General features: G+C 39.3%; 2 protein-coding genes across 5 annotated transcripts in view; one reads left to right on the forward strand and one right to left on the reverse strand.

Moving 5' to 3' along the window:
- The window catches only part of foxp2 (forkhead box P2), a 146,073-nt gene that overhangs the window by 32,867 nt on the left and 92,855 nt on the right, over window positions 1–20,351 (forward strand). The window contains exons 1-3 of one of the 4 annotated variants that reach the window (XM_079869943.1): window positions 8,784–9,087; window positions 17,238–17,304; window positions 17,721–17,786. The gene's annotated coding sequence lies outside the window, so the exon portion shown is untranslated. Of the gene's footprint in view, window positions 1–8,783; window positions 9,088–17,237; window positions 17,305–17,720; window positions 17,787–20,351 lie in introns of those variants that run through there. The other 3 variants (XM_079869939.1, XM_079869942.1, XM_079869937.1) reach the window with 3 other exon arrangements.
- ppp1r3aa (protein phosphatase 1, regulatory subunit 3Aa) lies at window positions 456–5,842 on the reverse strand. The gene is made up of 4 exons (XM_079869933.1): window positions 4,916–5,842; window positions 4,567–4,619; window positions 4,409–4,485; window positions 456–3,104 (listed from the first exon to the last, which is right to left on the reverse strand). The coding sequence occupies exons 1-4, from the start codon at window positions 5,704–5,706 to the stop codon at window positions 1,296–1,298; spliced, it is 2,730 nt and encodes a 909-aa protein (XP_079726059.1). The 5' UTR covers window positions 5,707–5,842; the 3' UTR covers window positions 456–1,295.

Raw genomic sequence — 20,351 nt, forward strand, 5'->3', positions numbered from 1 at the left:
GCAAATTAGATTGTGCTAACTATTGCTAGTATACTTCAGGTACACTTTAAATATCTTGCATTTAAAGACTGATATTATACTGTGATCATATTATCCTAATGGTGATATTAAAACTGTGATGTGTTAAAAAAATGTGCATTGTGCAATAAAGAAGTACTCCAAATGAAGTTTAATTATAATATTTATATTAGTAAGTCTCAAGCGATATGCAGTAAATGTTAATGGATTTGAAGTAAACATTTTAAATAGATTTTGATATATGCTTTTTTTCACTAGGGTAGGTTTGAATTGCTTTTCAAAAATATTTAGTACAATTCAAATTAATGTGTAATTATTATTATTGTTTTATGTAATTTTAAGTCTAAAATATCTAAAATCCTTGAAACAAGATCAATTTGAGAAGCAACAATACATGAGGCATTATATGTGTCAAGAACTGCTCTGAGACACAAAGGTTGAGGATCTAAATGCAGTATTTATTGAACAGGGTAATCCAAAGACGTAATCCAAAGTCCATACAAACAAACACAACAAGGCAGGGAACACGGGCAAAAGAGTAATCCACGGAACAGGCAAGAAATCCAAAAACCAAGAGACATGAAACCAGTGTAAAGTTCCTTGAACACTGAGTCCGAAATTTTCGAAAATTTTCGGTGATTCGGTGACTCTGAATTGTCAAAACACCATTCAAAATGCTTGCTACGGATGCGTAAAAACGCTGAAAATCGAACCTGATCCGAATTTTTTTATGACGGACGAAAGTTTCGGAGGCATGTGTGCAAGCGTGATTGACATGACGTGAGGTCGTATTTATTTTTTAACGTGCGAAAATTTCGACTGCGAATTTCGGACTCAGTGTGCAAGGGCCTTAACACTAAACAAGACTTCGCAGGGAATGAATGAGTGTACATGGTCTAAATAGGCTGAGACTGACAAGGTAATGAGATACAGGTGGATGCAATCAGGGATGATGAAGACCGGGGCAGTGAGTTATGGGAAATGTAGTTCATGAGGGAATGACAATAGTCAGATGTAATAGCTGGTGACCGTTACAATATGTTTGTTTTTTTGTCTGTGGAAGATCTTTTTTACACTTACAAAAGATACAATATATGAAAATCAAAATACTTCTTCATATCTTGTGTGCTGTTTCTTGTCAAGTCGCTTAAATATATCTTCTTTTAAGGACTTTTAGATATTTTCAATGAAAAACAAAGCTGGGCCCGTAGCATCACTTCATGTCACTTCTCGTTTAAGAAACACACATCATTTGACAAGCCTGATCTCAGTCCACATCAACAGCCCCATCCAGACGCTGTTTCATGCCCTGGCTGCACAACCAGCACAGAGAAAACAGATAGTCCAAGCCAGGTCGGCAGGTCGTACAGATACGCCGTTATGAAGATCACAAACAGAATAGCGTACACAAGAGCCTTGGCCATGTGACCCATGGAGCTGAACTCCCTCCACCATGACAAATTCCTGCTGCTGCCGTCCACCCAGGACAGGTGCATGGGTAATGGTGGGAGGTGTTCACCTTCTCGGTTCGGTCGCTGGGGTTCTTGAAAATTTCTGAGAGTCTTCCCAAGCTCAAAGTCCTCATCTGGAGAAGTGAGCTCACTTTTCTTTGCAGATGTCTGAAGGAGGAGCTTGGATGGGTCAGTGCTAACTGTTGGATAGGTCACCTTGAGCAACTCAAACTCTTTCTCTTTTCCGTCTGTGCAATTGTCGCCCACCGCTCGGGAGTCCTCTACAAGCTCTCGTTTGGTTTCTGAACGTTTTTCAGCGCCCTCGCCTTCTTTAGCAGTCGTCTCATTCAGTTGCTCCTTCATTTTAAGTCCTTCGTTTGCCTCAAACCGCCTCTCTTCGATTTTCAGCAGCTCTGAATTGTCTTTGTTAAGATTCTTGTTCGACATGCATAATTCGCTCTCATTAAACGCCTCGCTCGCGCACGATGAAACGCTCTGTATTTCTGTGCTGTGATCCGTAGTTGTTTCATCTCGTCCTTTTCTAATGTGCACTTCATGCACTTCTCTATAAAACGCTCTCATTTCCACCTGCTCCTCGCTATCATCTTTATTTATATCTTTCCTTTTTGAAGAAGATCCCTCGGCCTGTCTATTTGTGAGCGACACGTCCCTGATACCCGTAAATGTCAGGGTGTCTTTGACCGCTCTGTGTGTGTTTTCTTTAACCTTTGAGGTGTCGAAGCTGCCTGTGCATTCTTCAGGTGAGATTCCATCTCCGGCTTCTGAATTCTGAGTCTCGGTGTCATGTGCGGTTCGAGTTTCGTCCCCCGGGCTTGCTTTGGTCGTGTCTTGACTCAAAGATCCCCTTGTGTGCTCGTGATGTGGGGCTTGGCAGTCACGAGATGCCTCAAACTCTCTTCCCACCCTCTCTGGCTCCGAACCCAGAGCAGAACATGGTATGGTAGTGAGCTTTGGCTCTTTCACTAGCTGGTAACCCAAAACCTGATCTCTAGAAGGACCTTTTGATTGCTCTGTCGGATCACATCTTACAAGTTCCATTGCTGTCATGTCACAAGACCCATGATTGTTGTCTTTCTCAGCTCCCTTGTCCTCCAATGGAATTACGACTTTGTCCCTTGAATCTAAAACTTCTGATTGGCAAAGTGTCTCAGTAGGAGCACACGTTTGTTCCTGTATATCACTGTGAGTGTGTGTTGTGTCAGTGCTGTGAAGAAAAGCTTTCCAGATGTCAGAAGTCGATTTTGCTAGGTGATCTTCAACTTGCCAGCCTGTTTCACTGTAGGCATCGGGAGGGTTTGCATGGGGAGGGGTTGTTGTTGTTGTTGTTGTTGTTGATGTTGTTGTTGTTGTTGTTGTTGATGTTGTACTGCCCCAATCCAGAGAAAGTAAAGGGATCTGGTGGTACATTAGTATAGGTGGCATGTCCATACCGTATCCTTGTCGGCTGTGGACAACCGGCAAGTCAGTTCTACTTGGCACACTAAGCCTTGAGATGGATGTGGCACTTTCATTTGTGTTGGAATTACATCTATTCTGGGTTTCCATTGCTTTCTGAGCGAAGAAGTCTTGCACGTGTGCCAAACGAGCAGCTTGACGTTTCCTACGACGATCCACCTGTCAAAAAAAAGAGATAATATGGAGAAAATGTTTTGGTTTTCTGCTGACTTTATCTTGTCTTGTTTGTAATGAGAGGTATTTCATTTTTGCAAAATGGCATTAATTTATTTCAATTTATCCTGACTAATAATTTGTAGTTCACAAATTGTTGTACTTTTGAACTCCCCCACCCCCCACCCCCAAAGGTTTTTTTTTATTTATTTTTTTTAAGTTGACAGCAAACGCCAGTGTTTTCAAAAGTTTCATGGCCACCAGAATATTTTGTTGTATAAATATCTGAACATGCAATATATCAAAAGAAAGAGCAAAGCCTCTGCTTTTAAACATAAAACCTGTTTTATTCTTGCTACTTTATCTTTGTTTGAATGTGGGCAAGTCTTAAAAAAAAAAAGGCAAAATTTTGAGCAAAAAGCTGAGAATATCAGACCATCAAGATCGGATTCAGAACGATGATCAACACACAGATGGGGTAGATCGAGTCCATCAACACCCCGGATGCCTGAACAGTCCTGTAGCTCGTCCTGGGTCGACAGTTCATTCAGTAGCATTAGGCAGTTTTGATCTATATGCTGTTTAATGTTGATGATCGCGTTATTTTGCATGATATACTTGTTTCTGCCTCTTCTTTGCCTGTGTTTTGATCAGAAGATTCAGGACTCTTTCAGAAGATACCTTATAGCGCCCCCTACCGTATAACAGTGAAAACATGGAAAGCCGGAAGAGTGGGGAAAGAGTTAAAAGGATATTTCACCCAAAAACATTGTTCCAACTTCTTTATATCATTCCATTGTTTTTTTTGGCAGAACAAAACCAGGATACTCTTCTTTCTTTTTTCTTTTTTTTATTCAATGAAAGTAATGATTTCCTTTTGTTTGTGTTCCACGAGTGGAAAAAACTGGTAAAATGACAAAGTTGAGTAAATTATATTTCTAACTGCCCCTTTTTCGGGCCTAATGGTTAGAGAGTCAGACTTGTAACCCGAAGGTCGTGGTTTCGATTCTCAATACCGGCAGAAAAGGTTGGTGGGGGGAGTGAATGGACAGCGCTCTCCTGCACCCTCAATACCCACGACTGAGTTGCCCTTGAGCAAGGCACCAAACCCCCAATCACTCCCCAGGCGCCACAGCGAATAGCTGCCCACTTCTCTGGGTGTGTGTGTCCATGGTTTGCAGTGTGTGTGTGTGTGTGTGTGTAACTAACTTGCATGGGTTACCATACTTGTCACTTCACGTCACTTCACTTCACTTCACTAAATGCACTTCTTTGTCTCTAAACCTTGACAGGACACTCATTGACCATACCAGAGTTTTGCAGCAGTCCTTAATGGATTTGCAGGGAGTGATTCCTGCTTCTTCCACTGTTTTGGATGTGACTTGCTCTGGAAAAGAAAACAAAGTCAAACTCAGTCTCATGAAGAATCAAAGCACCATATTTCCAGATTTCCACATAAGAAACCCACCTGAGATCTCCCCGCTCGTCTCTGCAGGTGTCGCCTCCGTGTAGATCTCTTTACTGTAAATGTACGGCAGGTTTTCAATTACACACACCAGCCATATAACACACCATCTCCAGTCAAAACACAGTTTTGCGCTTGATTGGACAACCAGAGAAATACGTCTGGGTTTTTTTCTTTGATAGTTTCACCATCTACATGACTAAAATAGTCTCTTGAACTCTTCAGTAATCTGCATGATTTTAGGTATCATTCATGTCTCACACCTAAGTTTAATACTTCCAATAAGCACTGTGTTCAAATCCTGACTGTAAGTGTGAGTAAAAGTGATGATTCTAGTGACAGTGTTTCCTACCTGATTGTTTTAAGGCAGCTCCTGATGCTTTTCTGGTTACTCTCCTCTACTAACTTCTCCCTTTCACTCTCTTTCTCTTTTTCTCTCTGATCACTCCTTCGTCTTTGGTGGCAGAAGACGATGTAGTTCGTCCCTCCGTTGTTGTCCCAGAAGGTTCCGACATCGCTCTCGTAGCGCAGACAGAACTCCATCCGAACCCCTTCGACCTGAAATGGAGGCGTCAACACGAGAAGGAAAGAGAAGCAGTCCGTCTCTCCATCGCTAGACCCGGGCACGTACTCGGCCAGCAGCTCGGAGTGGCTCTGCCAGCCGTCCAGCGAGACGCGGATGTAGACGGCCTTGCGGAAGCAGAGGTTGAGAACGCGGACGATGCCCCGGATCGTGGTGGTTCCAGGGAGAAGCTCGATGCGCTCCAGCTCCAGCTTCTGCTGCTGAAGTCTCACCTCCATGTCCTGGTTTGAGACTGGGACGGTGAAGAGGCATGAGATGTAGTATTCCTCACCCTCTCTACCGTCCGCCTCCGGCCTCGATATATGCCGGCTATCATACTCCTTCACGGAAACCAGGTCTAGACCAAAGGCATCCGCAAACGACACCTTTCTTCGTACGGCTACCGGTGGGGGCTCGGGTTCCACCTCCTCCGATTCATCTGCAGAGCTTCCATCGGATATCCGCTCTACGCTTTTCTCTAATTTTATGATTTCCTCTTTGTTTTTCATCATCCAGTCCCTGCAGATGTCAGTCTCCATGTTGTGGGAGACCATGGAGGGTGCAAGCTCTTCCACAGACATGCCTGGCTAATGCTGACTGGGTAACAGCACTAACCGCCTGAAAGACTCGCTTACAACGTGACTTGGCACAGAGCATCAGGTTTCGGCTGAACATTGTGTGGTTGCCAGGCTTAAAAATAGCTGCGAACTATGCTTGTCTTCCTGGTCACTAGAGGCTCGTTGACGAAAGTGCAGGCAGTTTGATGTGTCTATGTCATCTGTTGAACTCTCCTGAACCTGGAGCAACATTACAGTAACTATGAGTTTCAAATGCTTGTGGGTTTTTTATATTGGTTTCAAACACCTAGATACAACTCATAAAAATCATAATTGAGACTTTTTTTTTTTGTGTGTGAATTCTGTCATCCAAATAAACTTGTGTAATGGTGATATTTTATTTATAGCTGTTGGATAAACAAGTGAAATCAATAAAACCGCATTAATTATATTCAGAAATTATAATGATAATATGTCAGGTTGGGGCAAGTTTTAATGATTGAATTCTTGGAAAAAAATAAAATAAAAAAAAAATTTATATATATATATATATATATATATATATATATATTGTATATTGATTGATTATATATATATATATATATATATATATATATATATATATATATATATATATATATATATATATATGTGAAGAGTTCAGATGCAAAAGCCTCTAAGTGCCATCTGAAATTTTCTTCTAGAATGATCATTTTTATCAAGCTCGTATATTTAAGTTCAGTAGTTTAACTTAAATGACAATTAATAGGTCATTTTCATTGCTATTTAAGTGAAATTACTGAACTTAAATATACAAGCTTGATAATAATGATAATTCAAGAAGAAAGTTTCAGATGGCACTTAGAGGCTTTTGCATCTGAACTCTTCATATATACTTTATGTGAAACACTTTGTTTGTGTGTGTGTGTGTGTGTGTGTGTACGCTTGCTGTGTACGATGGCTTTTATTATTACATTTAAATAGTTTTTTTTATAATTTGAACAAATATATTTTTCTTAAATCAGTGAGCAGCAAGTTCCCACTGTGACAGCTTACCATAGATTGTGACAGTAGGGTTTGCTATGGGGCATGTCGTCAGACTTAATCAGTGCGTGATTAGTAAACTATATGTACAAGGCTTCAAGAACCAGAATTAACTTCATAATTATTTTTTTATTATTATTAAAGCATGCTTACTTTTTGGGTGGATTTTATTTATGGGATATTTCCTTTAATTGTATACTTATTTAATCAATGATTAAATCCTTGTGTGTTGTAAATTCCAAAAAATGTGCTGCAGTCCATTTGTATTCAGTGTTTTAGTGCATGATCTCAATTGACCACTAGGTGGCAGTGTCTAATCAAAGTTCTGTGCACACTGGTGTTTCATTGACAATCAAATGTGGATTCCAAACCATTCCAGTAGGTGGCAGCAAACTCTTATGTTTTGTGCTAGGATCCCAGAGTTTTTTTCAAAATGATTTCCCCCTCTAAATTTGATATTTGTGTTTTTGATTTCTTTGTGATATAAGCCATGAAATATTTGCATTTTCGTGATTAAACGTTTTTTCTTTAAATGGCATGCACGTGGTGAAAAGAAGGCATCAAAAATTCTCTGATCAATGAACAAATCAAAAAAAATCCTTAACACCTTTGCAGACATCTGACAGATATTTGTTATCGGATTTTGGAGAGTTAAAATGTTCTCATAAAACCAGGTCAAAATCTGCTGCATCGCCTCCCTTATTTAAATATGCATTTGATTAAAATTATTTTGATGTTATGCAAATATCACCAGCCATCTACTGTGTACTAATATCCCTTTTTTTAAAACAGCCAGTGTTTGCAACCAAAATATAGAATGAAGATATTCAATTCAGGCAGAGACAGATAATTAATTCACAAAGAGAGATTTATGATATTATCAATCTTTAATCTGAACGTCTTTTATTTTTAATCTCATATGAAAATGTCAAGGCAGTGGCACACAGTTACAGTACACATGTGATGCAGAACTCACCATTACAGTATGTGCATCATTCTCAAAAGCTGTAGTAATTCAAGCACATAAATGATCAAAAGCAAAAATGATTTGAAAACCAGAAGTTCATCACTCATATAACCAATATCTCATCAAAATGAACAGAGATGCTGACGATCTACAGTTGATCATCTCAAGGTTCAGGGGTGTGTGAACTGTTTAGCATGTGTTGATAAATTTCATGTGCAATGATATAAAAAATGTTTAATATAATACAATTTTTACATTTTACAACAAAACACAATAATGCTCTGTTCTTTTGTTCTTGAACAAATTCTTGCTCATTGCTCAGAATTTGAATATTGACTACTTAACCTCCATAAATTACAATTTTGAAGACTGTGTTTGTTTGTTTGTTTGTTTGCTTATTTTTATTTATGTGCAATAAATAATAATACAATAAATATGTATTAACTTTATTTAATCACAAACATAAATGAATATGGATTACACATTTAGATGATGATGATGATAATAATAATAATAATAATGTTAACACTAGTTTAGGGTTCAATTCTCACTATGAACTAGTTGCTTATTATCATGCATATTACTAAGATATTGACTGTTTATTAGTACTTATTAGGCACATATTAATGCCTTATTCTGCATGACCATGATGTTCTACATCCCTTAAACCCAATACCTAAACGTAACAACTACCTTACTAACTATTAATAAGCAGTAATTAGGAGTTTGAGGCAAAAATCGTAGTTAATATTTAGTTAAAAGTAAAAATTGGACCCTAATCTTGTGACAATAATAATAATAATAATATAGCCTAAACAAAGTAATAATAAAATTAGTAAATAAAATAAAAATAAAATAAATGACAGCACTTCACATTCCTACTCTTCATCTCTTTAGCAAATGAAACAACTGATCTTGGTTTCTTCTGATTAGTGATTAGTGACTCGAAAAGCAAAACAAACTTCTAATGACTGTATTGTTTACGCGGCAGGTGGACATGTGTCACGTGGGGTCGCAGTACGCTAAAAAATAACAACATGCACGTCCGCATAAGTGCCTCCTCGCATTCTAATAAGCTAGTCCCCCCCTCAAAAAAACTCGGCCGAAACATTGCGATGCATTGAATTGAGATACAAAAAAACAAGCTGCCGCTTCGCGTTGCGCGTCATGCGAGCGCATTCAAACAGGAGTCGGTGTTACTCGTGCGTTTTTTTATACTGTTGCGTCGGTAATAACAGCAGCACACTGACTGAAGACAGCAGCGTCTCGAGACTCCGAGCGGAGGAATATCAACAGCGCGTGCTGTGCGTTTGTTTGTAGCGCTTTTTTAAACCACTGACTTGTAAACACGCGAAACTTTGCATCCGCGAAGGAGATACATTCACTTATTTTTGGTGAGTTTTCACGTTTATGCCTTTCATACACTGCCCTTCTCAGTTTGACTTCACTCAGAAGTTGCAAGATGGGTTGTTTGGTGCTTGTTGGATGGTTTATAAAGTGTTTGTGTTGTTAGAGAGTTTGTGAGAAGTCAGTACTGTGATTCTATCCTCATAATCAATAAACATCCAGTGACAGTTTTGTGGCATTTTTTAGATTATTGCATCGCCTTTTAATGCTCATCAACTTTCGTTGTGTTTATTGCTGTTTGTATTTGTGCGTTTTAGTTTTAAAACAACCTGAGTGAAATGTAAACGTACATTAGTTTATTTTTTGAAAATAATAATAATAACAACAGCATAATTCCTGTCCGTTTAAAAATAAAGGATTTTTAGTTAATGCATTAAGGCATACGATGTAAATATGCAGAAATGTACATTATCTATTATTGCACTCGTATCACTACATTTACTGTTTGTACAATTATTTTCAAGTGATTAAGACTATTTAATAGGTTTATAGTTTTTAAAAATGAAATCAGGTATTATTATTTTTTAATACACTGATTAGGTTGTCTGTGCGATTAGTTTTAGTCTGTGTTTAAGCTTTGTGATTTTGCATGAAATTTTAGATCGTCTAAAAGTACATTTACTAATATATATATATATATATATATATATATATATATATATATATATATATATACGGTATGTATTGAAGATAATTTATATTATTATTATTATTATTATTATTATTATCATCATCATCATCATCAAGGTTAACATTAATCTTACCGTGGTTGCTTGCTCCATTTCCATGATCCGGAGTGAATTCTTCATAGCTTTGGAGCTGCTCACAGGAGCAGTGTGTCAGGACAGTAAGGCTGATGTATTGGAGTGTTAATGGACAGCACTCCTCTCTTAAGACACAGTCACATCTACTGCCAGTGCCAGTTTCAGTGGGTTCAAGGGATCTGGGACTTTTTCTTTTTCTTTTTTTTCCTTTTTTTTAACAAGGTGTGTAGTATTACAGCTCGTATCATGGCTGTGATTAACTCTGAGAGCTTTGGGTTGCAGAAGCACCTCTGTTCCGCTCCGGCAGCTGTGCAGGTGAAGTGCAGGTGTGCATCATGGTGCTTCGTCACTCAACGCTGTGTCGCTTCAAAAAGGCTGTAATAGCAGTAGTAAAATTTCAAGCAAACACACACACACACACCTCGGCAGCTCCTGTAATGTGAAGCCCGGCCCTTTGTTAGCCCCACGCAGTTCTTCCCAGGTGATTTTAATTAGCACTGTTTCAGTGAGCAGTGTTTGGAGCGTGATGTTTCACGTACGACGTGTGAAGGGAGGGGGACGGCTGACGGCTGACCTGAGACAGGAAAGAGGGGCCGATATTGGAATTATCCTGATGTTTTTGTAGGCACAGCCTGATTACGGCTGGGGTGTGTGCGTGCTCTGCTTTGCGTTAAAAGGAAAGACATCCATTGTGCATTGAGTAAAATAAGATGGCATTGTGATTTGACTTTTGAGGTTACGCCTTTATACGTACTGTAATGTGGGTGGAACCATTTTGTTTGAAATCACTAGTTCTTTCAATTATTTCATATTGCATCCTGCAGTCACCACTGACAGAAAATGACCATCAAAACTCCCTTTTCCTATATTCTACTGTTTTTTTTTCAGGGGGGGTTAAAAAAAACAACCATAGAAGGTCAAAGGCTAGTTTTCCTTTACGTTTCCGCGATAATCGACGTATTACCCCATGTGTGTTTTAATATACATCCCTAAACAGGGTCATAAAACTCTAATGGCAATTAAGCCGGAAAGCCTTCTGTTTGTATCCATGTTAACTTCACAGAAATGTTTCCATGACAACCTCCATGCATGTTAAGGCAACCAGAGGTGATCAACTCTTTTTTTCTCCCCCCTCCCTCCCCTTTCCTTTCCCTCGCAAGAGTGGAATTTGTGTTGACAGTTCTGGCCTTTAATGGCACTTTGGTGCCGCGTGAAAGTATTTGTTTACCGTGATCATATGCTTCTAGCTGTCATCCTCGCAGAGATTGACTTCTCCTGATAAAAGACTGTATTACATGCTTAAGAGGTCTTATGCGCCATAATTATCCACATCATCCTAATGACGGTTGGTGCGATTCAGAAACTAAGACGCTGAGAGCACGGGCTTCCTCTGAGGTCACGAGAAATGCTTTTTTTGTGTGTGTATTACAGTGGATTTTATGATGCTTAATGTATTGACTAAAGGGAACGGTTTCATCTGTATCTGAGGTTGCGACGCTCTAGACCTTTCCACAGTCCGTTTGATAGCTGAGAACTGCATTTTTTCTTTCCCTTAAACATGGCATATAATCCCTAACTCTAGTCTTTTGACTGTGACGGCGCTCTTTCACACCAACGATATCACATGACCTTTATGGAGAGGTATTAAAATCACCCATAAGCATCTTATCTTGGAGTACAAATGCCCTTGAAATTATTAATTGTACGCATAGCTGATAATATCAGTGCTGATATGTTTTGTCATCTCGTTTTTTGTGCGATTTGAAGGCATGACAGGGTCTTGTTGGCTAAAGGCAATGATTTACTGAGCGTTTTAGTCTCTGGTTGACTTAAAACCCCAGTCGTTGTAGATGCAAGAGGGCGTCATTTGTAGTAAACGGCAAGGTCAGCCCCGCTCGGCCCAAACTTGCCTGTGGCCTGTGACAAGAGGAAGTGTGGAAGTAGACTTAATGCTAGTCTGTGTGATAGTTTCAGCATCATTGTTGAGATGCAGCCTACTTTCATTAATTAAATGAGTGCTTTTCCACAAATTATGTATATATATATTATACATGGGCTGAAACAACCCAGCATTTTTCAGAGTGTAGATGCTGTCATTACAGTAGAATCAAACTCTGACCTTCTAACTGGAATCTCTGAGGACAATTCTGTTAGTAAGAGAAAAAAAATCTGTTTATTTGAAACACGTTCTGGAAAAACAGAGGATTTGTGACAGTAACATCTCCTGACAGGCGTATTAGGCTGTAGAAAGAGCATCGGGCCCGAGGCTGTGGGCATATGGTACTGCCTTCTGCTGGCATCGCTCTAGAACAAGTTGCAACACTGCGGCAGGGTCACGACGGGCTCAGGTTTGTTCCTCCTGCCCTCTCTAAATAATAACAGGGCAAATTAATGCTCCCTTTGTCTTTGACAAGGGCAGAGCGAATATTTTTAGATTGACTCTTTGGCCCGAATTGTTGTTTTCTATGTTTCTCTTCATGTTGTTGTTGAGTTACTGAGCTGTCGTGTTTGAGTTTGACCTTCATGTTTCTCTATTTTTTTAAAGGAAAGCCTGATTGCTGTGTTTTAATTTATATAGCAAATGATCTTTTATGTGCACAAAAGTATGCTTTTTTGGACATGGTACCATGGTAAACAATGTTTTTGGACTTGTGGACATATACCATGCTATTCTTCAAGGTAACTTTGAGTGGCATGTAAACCCAGTAGTACAGAACATTAACATTTTATTAATATTGATGATATTTTATTATTGATCTTCCAAATTTACACTATGTATGGAACATGATTATGGTAATCATTCAGTAAAATGGTATACATCAAAATACCGTGGGGTCACCATCTTATACCACCACTTTACCATGTTACCACATTTATTGTAAGGGTTATTGCAGAATATTCCAATTTTATTATTAATATTGATGTTATTTTATTTATAGGTTTTTAAACCTATATATGCATCATAAACCTGGCAATCATTCAGTGCCATAGTACATCAAAGTATAATACATCATTGCACAGTACTTTTTTTTATTAGGGTTAGTGCAGTTGGAATAGATTTTATTACTAATATTGATATTATTTTCTCATTTATTTTACATTTATCGCCTGTTTGTGAATCACGAATATTCTAATTATTCAGTACCATGGTATACATCACACATTATTCATGCCATGGTACTGTCACAGTAGTTTTCGTGAGGTTTGTGAATAATCAGATTTTATAATTATACTCTAGAGACTATAATTGTATCTAAGAATCATATGTAGCCCAATTTAATACAATTCACCAATAGCACTTTGAATATTGAAACGCAAGCATCCTTTGTGAAGTGTAAATATCACTATTGGTATGTGTACTTTGTGGATGGCAAGCAAGCCATTGCTGTGTTTGGTGCTCAGGAATATCTTTTAGACTGCAGAGGGTTAATTAATACACACCGTCTGATTTCCTTTTTGTCTTTCATAGGGCCACTTACAGCATATGGCCACAGCAATACAATAGTTTATTTTTATGATTTTTGATGAGTGGTTTTTAATTTAGATTGTCACTTCTGGCAACCAGCAGGGCAGATGGTGTAGATTTGAATGCCCATCAGAGCCTAAACACCCTCCAGGCAGCTGTTGCTAATAAACTTTCCCCTCCCTGTTTTTTCCCCCCGTTTTCCCCCACGCAACACGTTTTAGGTCAAGAGGAGTCAAACCTGTTACAACACCTGTTTCTGCATATGTAAATCTGTTGTTTTGTCATTTCATTAAACAAGGAAAAAAAAAGCAACGGTCCCTCGTGGTTGCAAATGCGACTGGCACCGAGCCCACTTGGCAGGGTGAAGACAGTGAGGGGAGGAGGGAAAGATGAGCAGAAGACAACCGCGGCCGTTGGATGCCGCTTCCGTGTGAGGATGTTTCCCGAAAGGGCCTCTGTGGAGAATGCAGTGCTAACCCCCCCCCGCTCTTTTTTGTCTTCCTCCTTGGTGTGAAGCGGAAGTTGGAACCTGGCAAATAAGCGTGGCTGGCACACGCTCCCGTTCAACCCCCACCGCCGTATTCCCATTGCCCTCTCATCATGCCGTGATGTCAGAGCTCTACTCCGAGCCACATGTGCCGGTCTCGTGTGTGCACTGCCTCTGGGGCTAATTGCTCCAGCCCCCCTCCATAAACCAGTGGTGCATGACGATTTTAAACCTGAAATGCATCTTTGCACCCTTATATATGTTCCCTCTCTCTTGCCCACCGTGCTTTTTGTGAGTAAGTTGTGGGATTTGAGTTGTAATCCCATCTGTGTACGCAGGATGCAACAAATATGGCGTGAAATTAGAGGTTATTCCTCGGCTTTGAAGATTACTGTCATCGTTGTGGTGAACGCCGCCTTGTACGCTTCACCTTTTGTTGTATTAGTTACAAACGTCCATCTTACCTTGAAGTGCACGCTGTTTTTCCCCTACCTGGGTGTTTTAATTTGGCCGTTAATCTGCCGTTGAACCGCAAGCTACCCTGGGTTTGGCTCGGACGGCCTCCTGTTTGAGGGTCCCCGTCGTGTGTTAATCTCCACGGGCCGCGGAGGTATCCTTCCTGTGATTTAGCGCCTCTCCACGAGCCTCTCCGGAGAGCCGCGCCATCCCTCTGTGATAGGGAAGTTCATTAGGGATGTGCCTTTGATGGGCCAGCTTTTCATGTGACGGCGCTCTCAAATACCTTGATGTAGAAGCTTAAGAAGCCATTGTGCCGCGAGCGCGTCTTATTTAGATCTGCATAGTAAATCGACCCGAGTAAATACGGGAAGAAGCAGATGGAAGCAAGGAGATAAGGCCCAGGCGAACAATCGCATTTGTATTTTGTTATGATGTTGACAGCAGCTAAAATTCACTAATCTAGCGCCACTGATCTGCATTTCAAAGAAATCTCATTTAGCAGCAGGGAGGATAAAGTTCTTTTCATTGTGGCCGCGCTTCTTTTTTTTTTACTTGCATTCTTTGCTAATTTATCTGCCGAAGATTTAACGTTGGGCCGGGTGCAAGCATGCTGCATGTTGCAAAGGGGATCTTAAATACCCTGAAAGCGGTAACGTCTAGACTGTGAACCGGGGGTAATTACACGTCCACTGATGAATGGAGGGAGTTTGAAGACTCATCTTTGTTCGGGGGGCCTGAATTGCTTGACTAGAGCTGATAAGGGCCGTTCGGCCCTCAGTCAAAATGTATTGCGTTGCCTTCCACCTTCTAACACGGGAATAGTATTTACTTGAAAAGGTAAAAATTTATTGTGTACTGTAATCTGACTTGTTTGCATAATGTCTTCTTTCATCCGCACACCCAGCAGAGGGGCCGGAGAGGTATTCTTGGCCTTGATTTGAAATAGTTTATCTCGACGCCAGGCTTCATGTAAATATCAGACAGTGACATTAGGACGACCTGCGCTAATGCGGTGTGTCTGTGTGTGTGTGTAAGTATTTAGAGATCTCGAATTGAAACGGGTCCGGTATTGTGGAAACTTGTCACAATGAGGTCATGCAAACTAATGACATCGGTAAGTCGATTTAAAGGTGAGTTTTATCAGTCCAAAGTATGGCTGCACAATATTGGAAGAAACTGGCATTGCTATATTTTGTTTTGCCGCAATATATATTGCGATATGAAAAAATTTGACTCCCCAGATGACTCGAATAGCTCTATTCGGAAAGAATGAATCATTCCAGAATGATTGGGCGATTTTGTAGGGGAGTGAATCTGCATGGAAAATAAGAAACAAATTACAAGCACAGATGAATACAATAGAACAAAGATACAAATGAAATAAAGTCTAACAGTATTTTATAGAAATAAAATAATCAAATGTAAAAATAACACTGCAAAGTCTTCACTTTATAAGTTAAATATAATGAATCATTGTTAAAGCTACAAAAGGGATTTTCTCTGTGTATTTTGTTGTTTGATTAACATTAATGACACAGAGAGCAGCAGGAATTTTAGGCTGCTGTCACTTTAAGACCGAATGCAAGAATCCAATATAGTGATCTCCATTTTTCTCAACTGTTTACATTCACGTAAGCCATAAGCGTTTTTGAGGATACTCACCAAGACAGGCATTTTGATATATTTTTGCATGTATGTGTCATTCAAGCACAAATAGATGTGGAAGAGATTGTAATTCGGTGTCCGAATTGAGTTCTCTTTTGTGCGTTCTCTTGTGCTCTAATGTTTAAAATAACTCGAATGTTTAGACTGACAGTACCTGAAACATGTGCAAACGTTAAACCTTCGCTCTATGATGGTTAAACTTTGCAATTAATCTGAGAATCACATGCATTTCGAAATGTGGTACGTACGGATCATCTACGATCCCTATACTTGACATTGTACATCCTGCGATGTGACTGATGCGCGTATCGTGATATCGATACTAAAACGATATATCTTGCAGCCCTAGTCCACAGATTGTGGTATTAACACAAAGTTTGAAATATACGGGGCATTAACGCTTTTCCAGGATGATTATTCAGAGCTTTTTCTATGGCTTTTCATCTCTAGAGTTTGTGTACATTTGCACGTGCAAAAAGCACAGACAGTAAAGTCTTAAATCAAATTTTGATTATAAATCCCTAATTCAAATGTTGACTGAGCTAGTGAGCTTAAATATACACTACTTGTGCTCGTAAACCAAGCGTACTTCCAGGATTACGCACACCATCTACGTGCACATGTAATTGAGTGCAGAAGATGTGTATTTTAATACTCGGGCTAATAGACAGTTTGTGCTATTTCCTCCAAACACTCCATCTCAGTTTGTAACACCTCCTCAAACACAAGCGGTTAAGGCAGCGGCGGGTTTGTGTTTGCAGAAATGCTCTCCTAAGCAAACCCCCTCCTCTTTTCATACAGTTCAGGGAGCACATTCCTCGGGATCCTGAAGTTGTTAGTTGCCTACAGGGGTCTTTGGAATTTTGGGACAGAGAGAATCTGAAGCCATTCGGCTGATTTGTGTGTGTGTGTGTGTATCATACTGGAGCTTCACAAGTGAACTGTACTCTTCAAAAAAAAAGAAATATGTTACAACTTGCAGTTTTTTTATTATTTTTTTTTAAATGAGGTGAACTGAGCTGCACACGCTCATTTAGTTGAACATATCTGTGAGTGTCAGCAAAAAAAGCAGCAGAAGCCTCGATGGAAAGTTTGATTTATGCTCGGTTAGTTTTAACCTGCCAGGCATGGCAAGCTGTTTCGAGGGCAAAACATTTTCCCTCATTTCTGATTTTATTATTCTGAGCGTGATATGCGTCAGTCTGAAATGCAGATGAAGGTATCGAAGTGTTCTCAAAAATGTACAATTGAAAAATGTACCTAGTAATACTTTTTCTTTTGTTGTTTTTTTGACAGATTCTCTCATACTTGGACTCTCCTCTTCCAAACAAACACGGACATCAACTGAAAGTTTCCCCTCAGGGTAAGATCGAAAAACACAGCTTCTCTTGTACTTCTGTCAACACTTTCATCTTTTTGGCAGATGCACTCTTTGAAAACGAGATAAAAAACGAGTGCGTGATCGTACGCAACCGCGGCACGTTGACGTGAAACGAGCCCACATCCAGTTATTTGATTGACCTGTCGTATTGATGGACTGTGACAGACTTTGTTGTAATTATTTTGCTGTGGAGATGAAAAACTCTCGCATGACACATACAGTAAACCTTGTCTGTCATTGCAATTATCCTAAATATCACTGACAACATGGTTACACTGTCATTTTTTGTGGTTTTGCCACCTTTTATAGCATTCAAAAAATGTAATATTGAAAAAAAAATGCATGCTTTGAGGAAAAATATATGTATGTTTACATGTTTCCTATTCTGTGTCGGTCAGGATGAGACTTGGTATGGCCGTTGCTCATAGCGCAGCAGGAGTACTCTGAAAACCAAGGCGAAAGTGGTGAGTAAAAGCAATCTTTAAAGTGCTAATTTGCATGTTCGGTCTGTCTGTCTCAGCCATAATTGATATGTCCTCTCAAAAATCACTTCCATTATATATTCCATCAACCACATCCTGAGAGGAGCGTTAATAATGAGGAGTCCGGGGATCTCTTAAAGATTCTTGATGCATCATGATAGTCGAGAGAGTCCACTTAGTTTCTTGACGGTTGTGGGGTTTCATGTTAAAGGCAGTTGAAGTCAAGATAAATCAATTGTGGTGTATAAACAGCAGGTAAAGGTTTGAAGCATGTTGTCCGGCTCCCTCCGGCACTCCCTTGAAGCTCTGATGATGGTTTTGTCACCAAGTAAGTGAAAAATACGCATAAAGAATCTCACCATCTGTGAGAATGTGACTGCTGATTATGTGACGGAGGTTGTGGTAGTCGTCATTAGCGATGTAGACATTGCCAGACGAGCGGCTACAGTTGCGAAGGGTAAATTAGAGAAACTTGCACCTATTCAAGCCAGTTCATGCAGAGTTTAGGTCATGTTTGATGATTTGAGCAAGAGATTTGGGTAACATTTTATTTTACAGTGTCCTTGTTACACATGTTACATGTAATTACTGTAGAAGTAACTATAAATTAGGCATAATTCCATGCAACTAACCTTAAACCAAAACCTAATCCTAACCCTAAAAGTACATGTAGTTAATTATTATTATTCAGTTATTAAATGTATTATGACACTGTAACACGGACACCTTCAAATAAAGTGTAACTGAGATTTGTTGATTTTTTTGTTGATATTAGCATTATTTCTTCATTATCAAGTTTGATTTTGTTTTATTTTAATTAATCATTTACTCAACCTCATGCCGTTCCAAACCCGTCTGACACAAAAAGATTGTACTTGCCACTTGCTAACATATGGGCTGTTGAGGACCAAAAAAGCACTATAAAAGTATTATAAAAGTAGTCATATGTGCCATATTCCAAGAATATTGAAAATCTTATGATAGCTTTTTGCATCAAAAAGATCAACATTTTAGTCATTGCCTATGACTATATATATATATATATATATATATATATATATATATATATATATAGGCATATGGTGCCTCTAGATGCAACATGTAAGGTTTAATCACAAAATAACTTTGTTTAAATATGTACTGTAGAAGTGTGAATGAGAGCTGAAGGAATAGCAGATGATTTTAAGTGAAATTTTTTTGACTGCTCCCATTAAAATTTAATGATGTATCCCCATTCACTTTCATTATATGGAAAAGAGTTTGGAACGACATGAGGGTGAGTAAATGATGACAATTTAAATTTTTGAGTGAAATGCCACTTTAATAATTAGTCTATATATCATGATTGAGAAAAATGTTTGATATTATGCAGCTTTAATATGAAGAAAAAAACTTGGGTTAGCACCTTATGTATGGTTGATATGGGATTCTGTCAATACTCTTGCATTAATATATCAAGTTAAGAAAGTTTCACATTGAGCAAGTAATCACAGCCCACACTTTGCTGCTGAATTGCTAAACTCAGCGGAGTCCAGCATCCAAACTCAACTCTGTAGAGAAGCATCCATCAGTGAGGCTATTCCAAGCCATTACTCTGCCTTTGAGGTGCGGGACTGATTAAAGTTTGCATATGCTGAAGAGGTTGGGAGGCTTGGCTTAAGGCAGGGGCTGAAATCCCCAGAAGTCACTGCATCACAAGGCTAAGCAAAACCCAGCTCCTCTCTCCCCACCTTAAAGAGATTTGAATGTTAGTTTTTAATTTGACGAGTATCCACTTAAATCTTCAAAGATGAACTCTTAAAGCATATCTGTTCTGGAACAGAAGTCTCTGATCAGTGCATGAAAAAAAAAAGAAAGTATAATTGCCGCCCAACTTCACACCGCCAATGCACACATTATAAAATCTACAGCAATTAAGCATATCTCACCCGAGTTTAAAGACGAGGGATGGCGTTGCTCACTCTTCGGATGGACGGCCTAGTGCGTTCTTCGCTTTGAAAATTGATTTCTTGTTCTAGTAGAGTGCCTGTCATTTCCATCTAAAATGGCTCAGAGAGAGATCTTCCACTCCCCGGAGTTGAGAGTAACCTCCATGGAGCTTTTCTCTGGACACTCAGAGCCGAAAGCTCGGAAGGATATCAAAGGAAACTGAGCTCTGTCTCCATTGGCAAGTCTCATTGTGTGGCTGATTTGGGATTGGAAAGGGAAGGTGGTTGGGGACGGAGATGAAGCGAAGCCCGGTTCCTCCTAATCTTTATCCCCCATTAACCCCCAGAACCGCTCCTGGGATCAGGTCACTGGTCAATCCCCCCATTTTGATCGAATATTTTTATTTAAGCCTTTTTATGATGAATGGGGAAAAAAAGTTCAGGCCATCAGTGGTTCACTTCATAGTTCTGGTCTTCTTAAACTCTCTTCGCTTCATTGTTTTGTCTCCAAATTAGAAAAAAGGATTTTTTAGATTTTTTTTTTTTTTTTTTTTTTTGTGGTCCAACTTTCCATATTCCTGTTAAGCTAGGTTTGGCAAAGGGCTTGCTGTGAGCAAAT

The sequence above is a fragment of the Squalius cephalus genome (genome assembly GCF_949319135.1).
Source record: "Squalius cephalus genome assembly, chromosome: 4".
Classification (NCBI taxonomy): domain Eukaryota; kingdom Metazoa; phylum Chordata; class Actinopteri; order Cypriniformes; family Leuciscidae; genus Squalius; species Squalius cephalus.